General features: G+C 46.7%; 1 protein-coding gene across 4 annotated transcripts; it reads right to left on the reverse strand.

The window, feature by feature from the left end:
- Window positions 1-3,799: 3,799 nt before the first annotated feature.
- ELP6 (elongator acetyltransferase complex subunit 6) lies at window positions 3,800-15,954 on the reverse strand. Of its 4 annotated transcripts, none has more exons than XM_079934045.1 (7): window positions 15,821-15,954; window positions 14,093-14,171; window positions 13,020-13,090; window positions 10,199-10,317; window positions 8,599-8,800; window positions 6,878-7,024; window positions 3,800-5,375 (listed from the first exon to the last, which is right to left on the reverse strand). In XM_079934045.1, exons 1-7 carry the CDS (start codon window positions 15,872-15,874, stop codon window positions 5,247-5,249), a joined length of 801 nt encoding a protein of 266 aa, XP_079790171.1. In that variant the 5' UTR covers window positions 15,875-15,954; the 3' UTR covers window positions 3,800-5,246. The 4 variants fall into 4 exon arrangements, with proteins under 4 accessions (XP_079790171.1, XP_079790174.1, XP_079790172.1 ...); XM_079934048.1 differs by having other exon boundaries at window positions 8,599-8,796; window positions 10,159-10,317; XM_079934046.1 differs by lacking the exon at window positions 15,821-15,954 and adding an exon at window positions 15,131-15,186.
- Between the last annotated feature and the right edge of the window lie 4,340 nt (window positions 15,955-20,294).

Raw genomic sequence — 20,294 nt, forward strand, 5'->3', positions numbered from 1 at the left:
GTGAGAGGCCCGCATACTGCAAAAAAGAAACGAGAAATCTCAAATAAACAGCCGAAACTTATACCTAAAAGAATTAGAGAAAGAAGAGAAAACAAAACCCAAAGTTAGTAGAAGGAAAGAAATCATAAAGATCAGAGCAGAAATAAATGAAATAGAAACAAAGAAAACAATAGCAAAGATCAATAAAACTAAAAGCTGGTTGTTTGAGAAGATAAACAAAATTGATGAACCTTTAGCCAGACTCACCAAGAAAAAGAGGGAGAGGACTCAAATCAGTAAAATTAGAAATGAAAAAGGAGAAGTTACAACGGACACCGCAGAAATACAAAGCATCCTAAGAGACTACTACAAGCAACTCTATGCCAATAAAATGGACAACCTGGAAGAAATGAACAACTTCTTAGAAAGGCATAACCTTCCAAGACCGAACCAGGAAGAAATAGAAAATATGAACAGAGCAATCACAAATAATGAAATGGAAACTGTGATTAAAAATCTTCCAACAAACAAAAGTCCAGGACCAGATGGCTTCACAGGTGAATTCTATCAAACGTTTAGAGAAGAGCTAACACTCATCCTTCTCAAATTCTTCCAAAAAATTGCAGAGGAAGGAACACTCCCAAACTCATTCTATGAGGCCACCATCACCCTGATACCAAAACCAGAGAAAAATACTACAAAAAAAGAAAATTACAGACCAATATCACTGATGAATATAGATGCAAAAATCCTCAACAAAATACTAGCAAACAGAATCCAACAACACATTAAAAGGATCATACACCATGATCAAGTGGGATTTATCCCAGGGATGCAAGGATTCTTCAATATACGCAAATCAATCAATATGATACACCACATTAACAAACTGAAGAATAAAAACCATATGATCATCTTAATAGATGCAGAGAAAGCTTTTGACAAAATTCAACAGCCATTTATGATAAAAACTCTCCAGAAAATGGGCATAGAGGGAACCTTCTTCAACATAATAAAGGCCATATACGACAAAGCCACAGCAAACATCATTCTCAATGGTGAACAACTGAAAGCATTTCCTCTAAGATCAGGAACAAGACAAGGATGTCACTCTCGCCACTAATATTCAACATAATTTTGGAAGTCCTAGCCATGGCAATCAGAGAAGAAAAAGAAATAGAAGGAATACAAATTTGAAAAGAAGAACTAAAACTGTCACTGCTTGCAGATGACATGATACTGTACATACAGAATCCTAAAGATGTCACCAGAAAACTACTAGAGCTAATCAATGAATTCGGTAAAGTTGCAGGATACAAAATTAATGCACAGAAATCTCTTGCGTCCCTATACACTAACAACAAAAGATCAGAAAGAGAAATTAAGGAAACAATCCTATTCACCATTGCACAAAAAGAATAAAATACCTAGGAATAAACCTACCTAAGGAGTTAAAAGACCTGTACTCAGAAAACTATAAGACACTGATAAAAGAAATCAAAGATGATACAAACTGGGCTTCCCTGGTGGCGCAGTGGTTGACAGTCCGCCTGCCAGTGCAGGGGATGCAGGTTCGTGCCCCGGTCCGGGAAGATCCCACACGCCGCGGAGCGGCTGGGCCCGTGAGCCATGGCCGCTAAGCCTGTGCGTCCGGAGCCTGTGCTCCGCAATGGGAGAGGCCACAACAGTGAGAGGCCCATGTACCCGGCACCAAAAAAAAAAAAAAAGATGATACCAACTGATGGAGAGATATACCATGTTCTTGGATTGGAAGAATCAATATTGTGAAAATGACTTTACTACCCAAAGCAATTGCAGATTCAATGCAATCCCTATCAAATTACCAGTGGCATTTTTTACAGAACTAGAACAAAAATCTTAAAATTTGTATGGAGACACAAAAGACCCCAGATAGCCAAAGCAATCTGGATGGAAAAAAACGGACCTGGAGGAATCAGACTCCCTGACTTCACACTATACTAGAAAGCTACAGTAATCAAGACAGTATGGTACTGACACAAAAACAGAAATATAGGTCAATGGAACACGATAGAAAGCCCAGAGATAAACCCACGCACCTATGGTCAACTAATCTATGACAAAGGAGGTAAGGATATACAATGGAGAAAAAAACAGCCTCTTCAATAACTGGTGCTAGGAAAACTGAACAGCTACATGTAAAAGAATGAAATTAGAACACTCCCTAACACCATAACAAATTCAAAATGGATTAGAGACCTAAATATAAGACCAGACACTATAAAACTCTTAGAGGAAAACATAGGAAGAACACTCTTTGACATAAATCACAGCAAGATTTTTTTTGATCCACGTCCTAGAGTAATGGAAATAAAGATAAAAGTAAACAAATGGGACCTAATGAAGCTTAAAAGCTTTTGCACAGCAAAGGAAACCACAAACCAGTTGAAAAGACAACATTGAGAATGGGAGAAAATATTGCAAACGAATCAATGGACAAAGGATTAATCTCCAAAATATATAAACAGCTTATGCAGCTCAATATTAAAAAAAAAAAATCCAATCCAAAAATGGGCAGAATACCTAAATAGACATTTCTCCAAAGAAGACATACAGGTGGCCAAGAAGCACATGGAAAGCTGCTCAACATCACTAATTATTAGAGAAATGCAAATAAAAACTATAATGAGGTATCACTTCACACCAGTTAGAATGGGCATCATCAGAAAATCTACAAACAACAAATGCTGGAGAGAGTATGGAGAAAAGGGAACCCTCTTGCACTGTTGGTGGAAATGTAAGTTGATATAGCCACTATGGAGAACAGTATGGAGGTTCCTTAAAAGACTAAAAATAGAATTACCATATGACCCAGCAATCCCACTACTGGGCATATACCCAGAGAATACCATAATTCAAAAAGACACATGTAGGGACTTCCCTGGTGGTGCAGTGGTTAAGAATCCGCCTGCCAACGGAGGGGACATGGGTTCAAGCCCTGGTCCGAGAAGATCCCACATGCCGCGGAGCAACTAAGCCCGTGCGCCATAACTATTGAGCCTGCGCTCTAGAGCCCGAGAGCCACAACTACTGAGCCTGTGTGCCGCAACTACTGAAGCCCACGTGCCTAGAGACCATGCTCCGTAACAAAGAGAAGCCACCACAATGAGAAGCCCACGTACCGCAGCGAAGAGTAGCCCCCGCTCGTCGCAACTAGGGAAAGCCTCCGTGCAGCAACGAAGACCGAACACAGCCAAAAAGTAATTAAAAAAAAAAGAAAAAAAATAAAATAAAACAGAATATTTCAAAGAATAAAAAATAAGGTTGACACCAGATTTTAACTGATAAATAATTAAGGGTGAGGAATGGACTCTATACATATGGGAAAACAGAGAAAATCATATCCTAGTCATTAACTCAATGTTGGTGGAAGAAACTTATAGAGCACTGATAACTGGCGCCATCATCCTGAAGAACAACTTGATGATATGGGAGGGTCAGTCCATGCTTTCATTCAGAAATTCCACTTCAGGGAGTAGGCTCTAAAAATGTTATCATTCCTCACCGTTGTAGGCCTCCTCCCTGCTTTATTTAGAGCACTTATCATGGTCTAACTCTATATCTCTTAATTCTTAATTCTGTTGACTGTCTCTGTCTCCTCTACTAGAACATCAGCTCTTCAAGGGCAGGGACCTATTTTGTCACTGTCATACCCTCAGAAGGTGCTCAGTATTTGTTGAATGAATGAATGTTCTAAAGAAACAAATACTTACCCCCATCCCCAAACAGGTATAGATGTAAAATTCATAACAGCATAATTTATAATTATAAAAATCAGAACCTGACATGCCCAGAGAATACCTCAGCAAATTAGAATATAATGACACCAAAAAATGCCAAGTAGCCATTAAACATTAAAAATTTAATGAAAACATTTATAAATCAAGTGAAGAAATATAATAGCATATCATGCAAAAAATGTTTTGTGGTGCCTTACCCATTCAGAACTGCAGCTCATGGGAAGCTGTATAAATACCAACGTATTAATAAAAGAATCACTGGATTCTTTCATGACTACTTTCTTTTAAGTTACACTCAATTTTAAAATATTCTATCAAGTCTGCAGTATTTTGAGAAGAAAAGCAGCTACTGTTTCAATGGGAAAACTAACACAATAGTTAGTATGACTTGAGGAGCGGGGTGATAAATTGTTCCCTTTTGCAAAGACTAAAAAATGTTTAAAAAAAGTTAAAATTCAACAATGGATATGAAACTTCCTTAGTCCCTGCAAAGCAGTGTTATTTTCCCATTTTATTTATTTTTAAAATCAGATTCTTTGTGGTATAATGTACATACAATAAAATGTACCCATTCTAAGAGAATACTCAGAGGTGACCTTGACTGAAGGGCTGAGTGTGGCAAGTGGCATCTACAGGATGCTGGGGAAGAGCTCACCGCCTTCAGTCTTCACAGGTGAGGGAGGCACTGGCTCTTCCCCAAGGTCCTAGCCTACCTGGCAGCAAGAACATTCCTTCCCCCCCTCACCAAGGCCATGCACACCTGTGCCCTACATGGGGCCTTGTGTGGCCAAGGCCAGGGTGCCGGGCCCGCGATGGCTTGGTCTCCTTAGCATATGGGCCAGGTGCTCAGCTACAACAGAAACAAGGAGAGCCAACTTGTGAGCTGGGCAGGAGCCTGCCTCTGGTTTCCATGAGGGTCAGTCAGCAAGCGTGGACTTCAGTCAGGCCTCCGTTACTAGCGGCAGGCTCTACAGCTTTGAGCATGCTTCCAAACCTCTCGAAGCCTATTTCCTGACTGGACTGAAGAAGAAAATACTTTTTCAGGATGAAGGTGAAAATTAAATGAGACAATCCACAGGAAGCCATGAGGTGGGAACTCACTTTGTGCCGGCCACGAATATCCTGGTTGTCACTTTGGACACCTGCCATCCAGGACTGCCTCCACACCCATCCTGGCTCTGAAAGGCACCACAACCAAAAATGGGCAGTAGGGGCTAAAGCGTGTTTATGAGGAAGGCTCCAGAGGACCCATTTCACCCAGTTCAACATGCAGCATCTCAGCTGAGGCAGGGCTGCAGCTTCTTCATGTGTTTTCTAAACAGGGCCCAGGGGAACAAAGGCAAACCCTCACAGCACCATTCCACCATCCCTGGGTCACAGTGGAACTGCCAGTCCACAACAAAGGTGTAAAGATCCATTTCTGCTCAGTTGCTTTATCTTTCACAACTAAAAATAGTCCAAGGTAGCTTCAGCTGCCCCTAAATCAGGTCACAGAACAGCAGGAGACATTCCTTTGGCAAAAAAGGACACATTCTTGTCCTGTATCTTGTACTGGTAAGTGAGGCTCCCATCTCGCTGGGCTGTGGGCTCTGATGGTCTCCTCCACAGGATCCTCAGCTAAGTGACAAAGAGAAGAGTGAAAGAGGAAAGGCATCCCCAAATACCTGCTCCATTGTGAACCCTTCCTGCCTCATCGGTGACCTTCAATTGAGGTCATGCACCATGCAGTAATGGGACCGACTTCCAAAACAAAGCTTATTACCAGACACCTAAAAATAAATGTTTCCCCTCCATTACAATAGTAATATTTGCTCATTACAGAAAACATGAGAGACAAAGAAAAGTAAAAGGTAGAAAAAAAACCATCCAGAGAGGAACCATTAAAATATTTTTGTGCATTTCCCTTTGGTCTTTTCTGTGTGCACGGTTTTGTACTTTTTGGCTAGATGAATTTTGAAAATCAACACAACAGAATGTGTACACTCAATTCCGAGGCTCAGGAAGACTGGACATTTGTCTCTAGTGACTAGAAAGCTCTGGGGGGCTGACTGGCTTCAGAGCCATAAGCTGCCGGCAGAAGCTTCTCCTCAGGCTATGCCTGGGGCGCGCCACCAGCACAGCATCTCTGGGCCTGTGCTTTGTTTTCGACACCGACTCTGAACGACTCTGGGCCAAAATGCCCACCCACCCTTAAAGGGTCAAAAGTGGTCAACATGAAGTTAACCTGGACGAGGTGGTAAAGGCTTTGGGGTGATCCCAAAAGAGAAGTTTCAGAAGGCAGAGAACCACGGCAGCCCCTGGGCATGGGGAGAACCTGACCTCCCTCCCAGGGCAGGACTCAGCTTCTACCTAAGTACTCCAAACATGCCAGGCAGAGGCAGCAGTGGGGGCGGCAACGCCAGCCAGGGGAATGGCCTCCCCAAGTCTCTATTTTATTATATTTTTATTAAAAAAATTTTTTTTTGGCTGCATTGGGTCTTCATTGTTGCAAGCGGGCTTTCTCTAGTTGCAGCGAGCAGGGCTACTCTAGTTGCGGTGCGCGGGCTTCTCATTGCGGTGGCTTCTCTTATTGCGGAGCACGGGCTCTAGGTGCGCAGGCTTCAGTAGTTCTGGCACATGGGCTCAGTAGTTGTGGCTCGCGGGCTCTATAGAGCGCAGGCTCAGTAGTTGTGGCACACGGGCTTAGTTGCTCCGCGGCCTGTGGGATCTTCCCGGACCAGGGCTCAAACCCATGTCCCCTGCATTGGCAGGCAGATTCTTAACCACTGCGCCACCAGGGAAGTCCCAAGTCTCTATTTTAAAAGGAACGGTGTTGGCCTGAATATACAAAGCCTGCTGTGGTCCTGCAGAGGAATTCCGCTGTTTACGGCCTTCCCCTGTAGACAGCCATCTTCTCTTCAGGAGCTCCCCTTTGGCTGCAAATGGACTACCATGGAAAACCTGCCTTGGTGCATGGAGCCAAACTGGGGCGGACTCTGACCTGCATTCACAAGCTTCTGAGGCTTCCCTTCCACCTGAGGGCAAGACCCAGCCAGACCACCCCACAGCCGGACACTATCCCACGGGCAGCCTAGACTCGGGAAGCGAGCAGCTCCCAGTGAGCCCCAGTCCCTGCGCACCTGCCCATGCACGTCCTTGCAGAAGCCGGTGGCCAGGCCTTCAGCCCGCAGTATCAGGTGGCTCTGGTGACCGAGGCCATTCAGCAGGATGTCATTCTCCTCGTCCTCGGCATCTCCACTGTCGTGCACAAGGGCCACTACATTTCCCTGCAACAGAGACCATGATGGAGACCGATGGGAAGGGACGCCAGGACCAGGGTGTGCTGGGCTCTCAGAGCCTCCACTGCCCTGCATCCCTCTCACAGATCAGCCTCCCAGCTGTAGCATCCGCTTTGTGGGAAGCGCCCGTGCCTGGACTCCAGGACCATAACTGCAATCATCTGCTGGATAGTCTCACCAGCACATCCAACCTGTACTTCCAGCTCAATTCATCCACAAGCGAGGAATAGTGTCCAATTGTTAAAAAGAATAAAGCAGATCTGTGTGTTCTGTTTTGGGGCAATGGAGAGCAAAACGTACTGTGTGTTAGTAAAGGAAAAGAAGTACCAAACCGTGCGAATGGTAGGTTACCAATAATGTGAAGAAAAATGCAGGGAAACAAGTGTACATACAAACGTGTTCGTGACTGCATAGACTCTCTGGAAGGATATACAACGGAGGAAAAGAGACAGTTATTTTTGGCTAAAATAGCCTTTATACTGTTTATATCTTCCTTTTTTCTTTACTGAACTATTCCCAAGTTTTACTTTTTCAACTAAAAGAAGTATTTTTACAAAAAGAGGTTGGTAGTGGGCCACAGAGCAGGCTGAGCTGCAGCAGCTGACTCTGACTGCTTCACTCTCTCCACAAGCCCCAGTGAACTGTGTCCTCCAAGCCCCATACATTTCCTCCTCCTTCCCTTCTCTCCCCATCACCCTGGCACCTGGCCCTGTGACTGTAGCCAGGACGGCCTCAGAAGGTCCCCTGACCCCAGCTTCCAGGCAGAACCTTACAGGCAGGAGGTGAGCAACATGCACTGCTGGATCCACACACCCCTGGCCAACCCATTTACCCCCTCCCCACTGCTCTGCACCCAGCCTGGCCCTGTGGGCCACACGCTGAGCTGCCGTGCTACAAGCTTCCCCTCACTTAACTCCTGAAGTCTGGTTCCTGGGAGATGGGCACCACAGCTGTTCCTATTTTGTTAAAATCTCTAGTATGGCAGAATTTCTATTTTTGCCTCACCACTTGACAATGAAGGTTACACCCTATCCCTGTATTGCACCTCACAATTTTCATATTGGTTTTTTGGGGTTTTTTTTGGCTGCACCTTGCAGCATGCAGGATCTTAGTTCCCCGACCAGGGATCGAACCCGTGCCCCTGCAGTGGAAGCACAGAGTTTTAACCACTGGACCGCCAGGGAGGTCCCTTCACCTCACAATTTTTTTTTTTCACCTCACAATTTTTAAAGCAGTTTTACACCCATTATCTCAGCCAACCTTCAAAACACACTCAGAGCGATATGACAGCGCGTGGCAGAGCGGGGACAGCCTCAGTACCGCAAATGACCAGCCCCGTTAAAGACAGTGCCGGGCACCCTTTTAGTTTTCAGGGCCTTATTTTTCATCAGTGGCAGGTAGTGGAGAGCAAGGTGCGTTGACTGAAAGGTTCCTGGGCCTGCCAGGGTAAAGCCAAAGCCCCAAGGAATTAAACAGAAAAGATCACTGCATGCAAGTGAGGCCTGGGCCTGTCGGCCCGTACGGGTCACAGGCAGGAGCGCAGGGAGCAGGCCCGTGATTACCTTCCATTCCCGGCACACGGTGGCCCTGCAGTAGTGGATGAAGTCCAGCACCGCCACTGCCCCCACGCCCAGGCTTAGCAGCACACTGAGGTCGTCCACCAGCAGCACCGGGCACCTCCAGGCAGCCTCCCCACTGTCCACGGGCTTCAGGGCCTCCTGTACAAACTCATACAGCGGCTGCAGATTCCCAGAGTTGGCCTCCCTGGGACACAGGGCAAAAGTTACCAGAGAGCTCACGTGCTCTACAAGTGTTTATGAGACTGCGCAGCACCGCAGGAAAGGGTTAGGGGGAGGGAAGGAACTGGATTCCAGTCCTTGGCACCAAGGGGCTCACGATCTGGCTGGAAAGAAAAGGCACGCATGCACACGTGAGTACATTTACTTCAGTTCAAATATTCCCTGAGGCCTACTAGGTACAAAGCACTGTGCTAAAAACTGGCGGACACAGAAATAAACAGCCCCCGAGGCTCATACAGCCTCTCAATCCAAGAGCATAAGGCATCTGAAAGACTCATTGAGACTGGGCAGGAGAGGCCTTCCCGGGAGGTCACAATTGGCTATGAAAGTTAAGCAACAGTTCAGGTGTCCTGGGGGTTAGGGCAGCAGTCTAAGGGCTACCGGTGTGCTCGTGTGCGTACCAGGTCCAACCTGTTTCTCACACACATGGCCCTGCTACCTCCATCTCCCCAGTGACTACAGCAGTTGTCTCCCAGCAATAGCTCGGGGCCCGGGGCCCAGGCACTAGCCCTACTGCCCCACACTCCAGGGCTGAGCCCCACTGACAGCAGGGACAACAGTGCCCTACAACCTGGGCTCAGGTGTAAACCAGGCCCACGCATTCAGACAAAGACACCCGGGTTCAGAGATGCGAAGGGCTGTGCCCCAGGCCACACACACAGAGTCAGGACACGTGGCCTTCTGACTCCACACTGAGCCCGGCCACTATGGAAGGCTGAGTCTGAGGGAGGGCAGAGCGGGGAGAGGTCCCGTACAGACTCCCTGGGGTGCAGGAAGCGCAGCAGCCAGGTGAGGCATCTGCTACATCTGGGACTGATGCTCATGAAAGACAAGAAGCAGGAACACCAACCTGCAGGCAACAAACTTTTTCTTAAAGGGCCAACAGTAAATATTTTAGGCTTGTGGGTCATACGGTCCCTGTCTCAACTCTCACCTCTGATGCTGTAGTGCCAGACAGCCAGGGACAATACGCGAACAAACAAGTGTGGCTATTCCAACAAAACTTTATTTACCAAACCAGGTAGCTGGCCCATGGCCCGTAGTTTGCTGACCCCGTATCAAGCCAAGAACAGAACAGAGGTGTGTGCTAGGGCTCTGAGCCAGGGTTGGAAAAACCAGCAAAGCACACTGTTCTGCCACATGTCCAGCAAATAAGGCTTTCTATCGCTTCAGGGACAGCCACACACCCTCTGGCCCACGGTCAGAGCCAAGGACCTTCCGATAATGCTGTGACACCAGGGAGGTATCTGACTCCTGAAGCCAGCTCTGCCCTCCCATACACTGAGGAGAAGGAATCACACAGCAACCCTGGGCTGGGCCTACCTGCCAGGTGTGCTCTGGGCTGGGTCGTGGGCTGACTGACCTGAGGAACTGCAGGGGGTGTGGCTCCTCCTGAGGCCGAAAGAAGACGTCCACGGCAGACTTGAGACCCTCGAGGAACACGAGCTGCCCGCATTCCCGCGCTGTGGTCAGGCTGACACCCTACACCCGACGGAGAGGCGAGTGAGTTCCTGCACCTTGCGCGGGACCCATCAGAGAGGCTAGACTCCAGCTCACGAGAGGGCTCCAGACACGTTCTGAACCCTGCAGACGTGTGCCTGTCCACCCTCCGGAGGAGCCCATGTCTTGCACCCCTGGGTGTTCCCAACACACGATCCCTGTTCTGCTTTCAGATGTGCATTTACATTTACCTGTCACATTTTTTTTTTAATTTACTTTCTTTTGCTTATATATTTATTTTTATGATTACCCAGTACTGGTTTTTAATTTATAATAGTAATATAAAGTTTCTTTTTTAAAGGCATGTAGTTACAAAATTTTAAAAACAGTAAGTGGGGGGGTGGTGGTGGGATGAATTGGAAGATTGGGATTGACATGTATACACTAATATGTATAAAATAGATAACTTGGGCTTCCCTGGTGGCGCACTGGTTGGGAGTCCGCCTGCCGATGCAGGGGACATGGGTTCGTGCCCCGGTCTGGGAAGATCCCACATGCCGCGGAGCGGCTGGGCCTGTGAGCCATGGCCGCTGAGCCTGCGTGTCCGGGGCCTGTGCTCCGCAGTGTGAGAGGCCAAAACAGTGAGAGGCCCACGTACCACAAAAACAAACAAACAAACAAAAAAAAAAAAACAGGGGGTGCAGGCTGTGGTTGGTCAACCCCTGCTCTAGACCAGCACTTCTTAAATATAGGTCTTCATGAAACACGCAATTAAGAATCTCTTGAGATACCTGATTAAAATGCAGACCCCTGAGCCCCACTCCAGATCTCCAGAACCAGAAGCCTTGGGGGCAGGGCCCAAGAATGTGCATTTCAACAAACACCCAGACATGGTGACACCATCTAAATGTGCAACCCACCGTTCTGTCTGTGCAGAAACAGGTAACATGGAACTCCTCAGACTCCTCATGCCCCTAGACCAGGCCTCAATCACTCATTCATACACCAGAGTTCACTATATGTAACACCATTAGCAACAGTAGCCACCCTGGCAGAGAGAAGGATTCCTGATCATCACCTTTGCTCTCACTCATTACCATTCGCCTGATGTAAGAACAATAATACACCAAGAGGATTGAAGCTCACGCTCTAGTACTTTGCACACCCAGTGCTGTGCATGTCATTCCTGCCGTGTTGATGATTCCAAGGTAACAGAAAAAGCAGCCAAAGTGGATATGAGAATACACAACTTTCTCATCTATAAAAACTGATGTTAGGGCCACAGACATGCCTCACAGACCTGGAATGCAATACATGTTCGTGACATGACAGTGCTCCCTGAGCTCATGATCTGACCTCTGACACAGGAACTTCTCCCTTCCCTGCAAAGGATGAGAAAGAGCTTACCCTTCTCTCACTCTCTCATTGTTTTCTCCCCATCAGAGAAGAGGCAGTGATGTGGCCCAATAGTATGATGGGCACTTCAAAGATCACTGCTGATGGGTGGCCTGGTTCTCTCCCTCTCTGAGGCTGACCTAATCAAAACAAACAGCAAAAACACACTGCAAAAAAAAAAAAAAAAAAAACACACTACAAGGGACTTCCCTGGTGGCGCGGTGGTTAAGAATCTGCCTGCCAATGCAGGGGACACAGGTTCGAGCCCTGGTCCGGGAAGATCCCACGTGCCGCAGAGCAACTAAGCCCGTGCACCACAACTACTGAGCCTGCGTGCCACAACTACTGAAACCCGCGCACCTAGAGCCCATGCTCTGCAACAAAAAGAAGCCACTGCAATGAGAAGCCCGCGCACTGCAACGAAGAGTAGCACTTGCTCGCCGCAACTAGAGAAAGCCCGCGCACAGCAACAAAAACCCAACGCAGCCAAAAAATAAATTAAATTAAAAAAAAATCCTAGCAGGACTTTAAAAAAACAAACAAACAAAATAACACACTACAATAACAACCCAGTAAATTCACCAGGTCACAGGTCACAAGTAATGGGCCAAGCCAGGTCAGGAGGTTCATCAGCCTCTGGGCCATCTTATTCTTGCTTGGCTGCATCTAATGAGATGAGGGGCAAACCAAGATGAGGTAAGGGGCACATGATAAAAGCGCCTGCCTCTCCCCACATTTGGGTCCTAAGCCCTAGACTTAGGGAGACACAGTGGGAGGCACTCAACTTGGCAGCAGACCAAGCTGTGATCTCTCTCACTCACTAGGAACAAGATTAAAGCTCACACCGAGAAGGAGAAAACCTTAACTGGTCCAGACTCAACAAAGAAGGGTTTGATTAATTAACAACAGATCTGGGACTTGCCTCGTGGGGCAGTGGATAAAACTCCGTGCTCCCAATGCAGGGGGCCCGGGTTCGATCCCTGGTCAGGGAACTAGATCCCACATGCTTGCCGCAACTAAGAGTTCACATGCCGCAACTAAGGAGCCCGCCTGCCGAAACTAAGACCCAGTGCAACCAAATAAATAAATAAATATTTTAAAAAAACACACACCAGATCTGGTTCTACAAACTTTATAAATTAACAAAACACGTAGAGATGCTGCCTTAGCCCTTCAGAGAAGGGGTTCAGGATTCCATGATTTCCTTATTCCCTCCCTTGCTAAATTCTCCACACCCCAAACAGGGAAGCCCAGCCTCCACAACCCAAATAGGGAAGCCCAGCACACTCACACATGCCTGGCACACACACTCACTCAGGGATCCCATCATGGAGTTCTAAAATATTTACCAGCTTCTGTCCCACGATATTGTAGTGACTGAAGGACTGGATGAGTGCCACAAAGCAGACTTTACAATTAGCTGGAAAATAAAATAAAATAAACTGATTTTTAATAAAGTCTCTACTTACAATCAGTCTCGTATACGTCATACCTCTGGAAACAAAAGCAATGAGGCAGATCTAGAGAACCGAGGCCTTGCAACCTGACATACCCAATTTGATTCTAAGATGTACTTTTTTTCGTATTTAATAATTATACCTTATTTCATTGATTCTGAGATGTACTTCCTCTGTGAGAGGTATTACTAGGAATCTTAATTTGTTCCACTGAAAATAAATAGTGGTTTTTAAAAAATTATATTTTTCTAATTGCTTGTTGGTGTACAGAAATACAATGGATTTTTTAAACTAGTCTTATACCTAAGAGGAGACAAGGGGAGCACAAAGAAGCTCTAGCTACCTTATGAACATAATTAATTCTAATAATTTATCTGTAGATTCTCTTGGTCTTTATAAGCTGACAATAACATCATCTGGAAAGGAAGATAACTTTCAAAGCTGTAAATTATTACAATTAAGAGTGCCAAAGGTCTACCGTGTTTCCTGGCCTGGCTCAGCGGGGACTCAAGGAGAATCAATAAGTCTTTTTTTCATTTGGCTGTTTTCTTCTTCTAATCAATTTCTGTGTGTGAATTGCAGTGGCCATGCTGTTTTCTTCCCTGTGTTCTTTAGGAAGCATCTACTGCCAGGGCAAAGTGTTAATGGGTCAAGTGCCTAGAGACTTCAAAATAGACAAGGACCAAGGAGCAACTAAATGAGAAGACCACACAAGGACCTCAGGGAGGCAGTGCCTATGCAGGACGTGGAGAAGTGGAAGGCGGGACTGGATACAGGGAGCACATGCCACTCTCTGGCAGAGTAGGAGATGGAACCAGATGGTCCAGTAATCAGTTACCTGATAAACAGACATCTGGCTGCCTGAACACCAAAGCCCTGGCTAGTTAATACGATTCCTATTGCTTCCTGAATCAGCCTTTTTTTTTTTTTTTTTGCCTTGGGTTTTCTTTTTCTACAGTCCATACCTTTGAGATAGAAGGAGAGAAAGTGGTGCACAAGGAAACTGCCATCTGTCTTGGCATCACAGAGTAGAGTCAGTTTCCCCTAAAAGTTAAGAAGAACACAAAAAGATGAATTAGACTCCCAGGAAAGAGGTCAGCTGAGTGTCAAAATCTAGTCGGTTGTATCCACCCCTAAATTTCTACACCTGGAGACTCTGCGTGCGTGCATGCGTGCGTGCGTGTGTGTGTATTTAACCACAAAAAGAAGAAAATAAGTCAAAATTATGGAAAAACCAATAATTAAAATGATTGGTATTAAGTCACTCATTATGGGCAAGCATATCTCAACCTCATAATTCCCAAGGCAATAAAGAACAGAATCCCTTCTCTTCCTCAACAGTCTTGGAGAGAATTAAATCCTGAACAAAGGAAGCTTTTATCATGGAATCCAACAAAAATCACTGACTGCCAAGATTTTAAGGGGTCTTCTAAATAGTCATCTGATCCAGCTTCCTCCCTATTTCTAATCCAGCTTCCAATTCTGTCCCCTAAGTAGGGGAGAGTGAAGAAGTAGTTGTTGACAGAGGCTTCCAGTATCAAAGTCCTCCTCCCAAAGGCCCTGGAAAGTGCTTCAGGCAGAGCTTTGATCATGGAAAGCCCTGGAAAGACCTCTAACAATGGTCTCCGCAGGGCCTGGCTGCCCTGCTCCAGCCACCCCTAGTTCCTTCTCAGTGACAGGGAAGGTCGTCTCTGTGCTGTTGTGATTTTTTTCACTTATAAACTATGAAAGATCACACTAGCAGAACCTGAGGGTTAACCCTAGCGCCATCTGTCATTTCCTGGTGCCCACTTCTATCCTCCATTCCCTGCGGCCCTGGGCTTGGACTTCGGAGGTGCTAGTAGTAACTGGCAAGGTAACCAGCGCCATCTGGAGGCTTGGGCAGAGAAGAACTGCTGGGCAATTAAGATGCACAAGTATCCATTGAATACTATTTGCCAGGCATTAGGGAGTCATAAAAAGGCTTTACACACTTGGTGCCTTGTCTTTCTGGAAGAGCTTACCATTTCATCAGAAAGACAACAGCTATGAAATAAGTCAGGTATACTCCTAGGGGAGGTAACCCTTGGGCGAAAGCGTGGAAATTTTCGAAATGCCCTAGAGTGTGAGAAGGAGGGAGAAGAAAACAAGAGTAGCGAGCCTGTGGTGCCAAAGGTGGACTCCTACAATCCAACGTTGGCTGAGGGCAGCTTCAAAAAGCACTATTCGAGAACACGAGGAGGAAGAGGAGCAGCAGCATTCACTGCGATCTGCCGAGCGCTCCCGAGCCAGAGGGAGGCTCAGGGTGGTTAAGAAGCTGGTCCCACGTGATGGGTGGAGAGTCGAACTCTCCTCTCCTCTCCTCTCCTCTCCTCTCAGGCAGCCTCTTTTGGGGCGCCGGAACTCCCACCACACTGAACACGCAAAGGGCTCGCCCAGTACACGTCTGTGAACTTAAGCCAATCCAAACGTTGGACATGCTTCCTATGGACTTTCAAGGGCACGCACGACCTTTGAGAAGGCGCCAGATGCCCACCTCCCACAAGCCCAAATGTCCAGGCCAGCCCCGGGCGGGCCCTCTTTGGACTACAACTCCCAGGCGCCCCGGGGTCCCCGGACGTCGCGTTATTTCTCACGGGTCCGCGTGCGCTTCCCGTACGGCCTTCCGCCACGCTCGCAGGACGCGCCCCCTTCCCGACCGTGCAATCTCTTACCTGCTCCGCCTGGTCAGGGGTGGTGTTAAGAAGGTTATTGAGTTCCGGGAACATTCCGAGCAACGGGAACGAGCACCCTAAACGAGACGATGGGGCTGCCGCGGAGACAGCGGAAGCTGAAGAGCAAAACCCATGCCACAAAACCGCGCGGAAGGAGCGCACATGCGCAACGCCGCTTCTAGGCGCCGGCCGCAGCCAATCGGGCGGGCGCCTTGACCCGGGCCGCACCCGGCGCACGCGCGGAGATGCGCATCCGGTCGGGGGACCGGGGCGCTGGGAGGTGCGGCTCCTTACCTGCGGGTCCCCAGCAGGGGCTTCCCCCCACCGAGGCCCCAGGAGACCGGTTTCTTCCTCCTTACCTTGACCGCTCTCTCTCCCCGGCCTGGGGCCTCCGGACAGTACGGCCTGTCGAGCTCCTGCGGCGTGCCCAACACTGCTAGAAGCTCGAGCTGCATCGGCGACCCAGACTGGCGAAGATGCCCTCCCTCGCGCAGAGCAGAAAACAAACATAATGAACACGGAATGATATATTGAAACGTTCTGTGGAAAAATGAAAAAGCAGGATAAGGCAGTAACGATGGAGTGGGGTTAGGTTTCGGAATTAAAGAGGTTGTCAACGTAGGGTCACTAACTAAGTGTGGTTGAAACACGCTGTGCAAGCTCCTCCTCGGGGCTTTTGCACTGTTTCCCCTTCCTCTACTGCTCTTTTCCTAGATACTCAACCGTTCAAAAAATCCCCCACTTCTTTCAGATCTTTGCTCAGATGTCACTTTATCACCGAGGAGTTTCGTAAGCATCCTATTTAAATCGCAACAGCCCCTTCCCCAGCACCTCTTATCCTTTCCTTTTTTTTTTTTCCATACCATTTATATCTAGTACACCATGTAGTTTTCTTCTAGCCCAATCAACCTCACATCCCCAGGGATAAACGTGTAATTCGAAGAAGTCAAGTTTATTTGATCATTACAGTGAGGGAGATAGCAAACAAGTGGAGCCCACGGCCTACCAACAAGCACAGGAGAAAGTTGTGTGAGGACCTGGGTTCAGGGGAAATTTAAATGAAGCAGTGTTTTGATGGGTTCGCATCAGAGCACAGCTGTCTAAAGAAAAAGTCAAAATGTGGCCTGTACTGCAAAGTAGCCCAGGGTTTCCATGGAAATGAGAAGATTAAGATAGATGTGGGGCTTCCCTGGTGGCGCAGTGGTTGAGAATCCGCCTTCCAATGTAGGGGACACGGGTTCGAGCCCTGGTCCAGGAAGGTCCCACATGCCTCGGAGCAACTAAGCCCGTGCACCACAACTACTGAGCCTGCGCTTTAGGGCCTGCGAGCCACAACTACTGAAGCCCGTGCGCCTAGAGCTCGTGCTCCGCAACAAGAGAAACCACTGCAATGAGAAGCTCGTGCATGGCAACGAAGACCCAACGCAGCCAAAAATAAAATATAAATAAATAAATTTATTTTTTAGAAAAAGATGTGGAATGTAGTCACTTATCTGAAGCTCTGCATCTAGGTTGGAAATGGAGGCCCCTGTCTCTATGTGTCAAAATCACTTAGATCCTCCAGCCAAGAGTGGATGTTTCATGATTACTGCTATGTGAGAAAGAGGAAAGCAGGCAGGGGCATCCAGGGGCTGCCCTGACACTCAAAGCTAGGTCTCCATGTTTTCCTGTCGAGTGTGAACAGTTTCACAAAACAACATCAGCCTCATTGTGATGAATAAAGACAAAACTACACAACTCCGTCATAATGTTGACCACAGAACATGAACATTGTCTAAGACAAAACCGAAATATCCCCTTTCCCAGAAAATGAGTGCCGCTTCATACCAATAATACAGCCACACGTGAGTTAGACCACCCTATATATACTAAGACATATTAACATGGCGAACCATAGAATTTAATCCTATTGCTCAGCCATAAAAAGAATGAAATAATGCCATTGGTAGGAACATAGACAAACATAGAGATGACCATACAAAGTAAAATAAGAAAAAGAAAAATATCATATGATATCACTTATAGGTAGAAGTGAAAAATTTATGCAAATGAACTAATTTATAAAACAGAAGCAGAATCACACAAGGAGTAAAACTTAGGGTTACCAAACGGAAAAAGCGCAGTGAGAGGATTAAATAAGGAGGTTAGGATTAACATACACACTAATACATACAAAACAGATAAGCAAAGATGACCTACTGTACACCAGAGGGAGCTCTACTCAACACTCAGTAATAACCTACATAAAAAGAGAATCCGAAAAATAACAGATACATGAATATATACAACTGAATCACATTGCCATAGACCTACAACAACATGACAATTGTAAATCAACTATATGTCAACAGAAAATAAAAATTATTTTAAAAAAAAGAGAAAGAAATGCCTATTCTATTCCAATCAGAGCTCGGCGACTGGGGCTGGTGTCACATCCCTAAAGCTTGAACAGACTTGGGTCAAAAGGCTGGACTGTCCTGGGGCTGAGGGAGCTGGGAAGGATGTGGTAGCAAAGCAGCCCCCGTTGGACTTGTAGTGACAGGTCCCCTCTGGATGGACCACAGCCTCTGGATTCTGGTGGGCCCTCCTACACCTCAACCAAGCCTAGTGCACCCAAAGAAGGATGGACCTCTGGGCTGGAAGAACTTTGAAATGTCACCCGGTCTGCACGTCTCCTGGTGGTGGGGTTCCCACGTGCAGCCTCTTTCTTTAGAGGCGCCCCACCTATATACGACAGCACCCTCAGCACAGCGGTTTCACAGAGATTGGGATTTGTCTGGGGAGGGGGTGGGAGGGTAAGGGGGAATGAGAAAAGGAACACAAGTTCTTGGGTGTTTCTTCTGGCACATTCCACTCTAATTCACAAGCCAGGAACAGGACTAGCCCTAAGGCCCCCGTACCTTAGTAACCAGAGTTGGGCAGGAGGAAATGCTGCTGCCTTGTGGCGGTTTCCCATAACAACAACTTTAACCCCGCTGCTTATGGGCACTTAATATTCACAAAGCCTGCAGGGCTGTAAATGACACCTGCCTCCAAGAAAGATCCTCGGGGAGGTAATCAAAAGAATTCAAGACAGGGCGGACCTTCAAGCAGTCAATTTCAACAGGGAAACTGTACTCACACCGTTTAAAACAAAACCACATGCGGGCTTCCCTGGTGGTGCAGTGGTTGAGAGTCCGCCTGCCGGTACAAGGGGCACGGATTCGTGCCCCGCTCCGGGATGATCCCACATGCCGCGGAGCGGCTGGGCCCGTGAGCCATGGCCGCTGAGCCTGCGTGTCCGGAGCCTGTGCTCTGCAACGGGAGAGGCCACAACAGTGAGAGGCCTGCGTATCACACACACACACACACACACACACACACACACACACACACACACACAAAACATTACACCAAGTGGGAGATAGCCGACATACTCAATATGTCCAAGTCAAGCGCTGAAAATCATGTGCACCAGCTTGGTTATGTTCATCACTTTGATGTTTTGGTTCCACATAAGTCAAGTGAAAAAAACCTTCTTGACCGTATTTCCACATGTGATTCTCTGCTTAAAGGTAATAAAAACGTTCCATTTTTAAAACAAATTGTGATGGGTGATGAAAAGTGGATACTGTACAATCGTGTGGAATGGAAGAGATCGTGGGGCAAGCAAAATGAACCACCACCAACACACCAAAGGTCGGTCTTTATCCAAAGAAGGTGATGCTGTGTATGTGGTGGGATGGAAGGGAGTCCTCTATTATGAGCTCCTTCCAGAAAACCAAACGATTAATTCCAACAAGCACTGCTCCCAGTTAGACCAACTGAAAGCAGCACTTGATGAAAAGCATCCGGAATTAGTCAACAGAAAACGCATAATCTTCCATCAGGATAACACAAGACCGCATGTTTCTCTGATGACCAGGCAAAAACTGTTACAGCTCGGCAGGGAAGTTCTGATTCATCTGCCGTATTCACCAGACATTGCACCTTTGGGTTTCCATTTATTTCTGTCTTTACAAAATTCTCTTAATAGAAAAAATTTCAATTCCCTGGAAGACTGTAAAAGGCACCTGGAACAGTCCTTTGCTTAAAAAGATAAAAAGTTTTGGGAAGATGAATTATGAAGTTGCCTGAAAAATGGCAGAAGGTAGTGGAACAAAACGTTGTTCAATAAAGTTCTTGGTGAAAATGAAAAATGTCTTTTATTTTTACTTAAAAACGGAAGTAACTTTTTGGCCAACCCAATAGTTTTGATGAAGTCCAATTTATTTACTGTTTTGTTTGTTTGCTTGTGCTTTTGGTGTCATTTCTAAGAATCCATTGCCAAATCCAAGGTCATAAAGATTTACCCTTATGTTGTCTTCTAAGAATTCTGTAGTTTTAGCTCTTACAGTTAAGTCATTGATCCATTTTGACTTAATTTTTGTATATGATGTGAGGTAAGAATCCCTGTCACCTGGGATTCTGATAGAGATTATACTGAATCTGTAGA

This window comes from Stenella coeruleoalba (assembly GCF_951394435.1).
Source record: "Stenella coeruleoalba genome assembly, chromosome: 10".
Classification (NCBI taxonomy): Eukaryota; Metazoa; Chordata; class Mammalia; order Artiodactyla; family Delphinidae; genus Stenella; species Stenella coeruleoalba.

What these genes read in the sequence shown, in the direction of transcription:
- ELP6 (XM_079934048.1), bottom strand. Translation starts at nt 15,874, where the DNA reads ATGTTCCCGGAACTCAATAACCTTCTTAACACCACCCCTGACCAGGCG. An exon ending in CCCCTGACCAGGCGGAGCAG is followed by an intron (nt 14,172 to 15,820) that starts GTAAGAGATTGC and finishes CTTAACTTTTAG; the next exon opens with GGGAAACTGACTCTACTCTG. An exon ending in GCAAGGACGTGCATGGGCAG is followed by an intron (nt 5,376 to 6,877) that starts GTGCGCAGGGAC and finishes TTTGTCACTTAG; the next exon opens with CTGAGGATCCTGTGGAGGAG.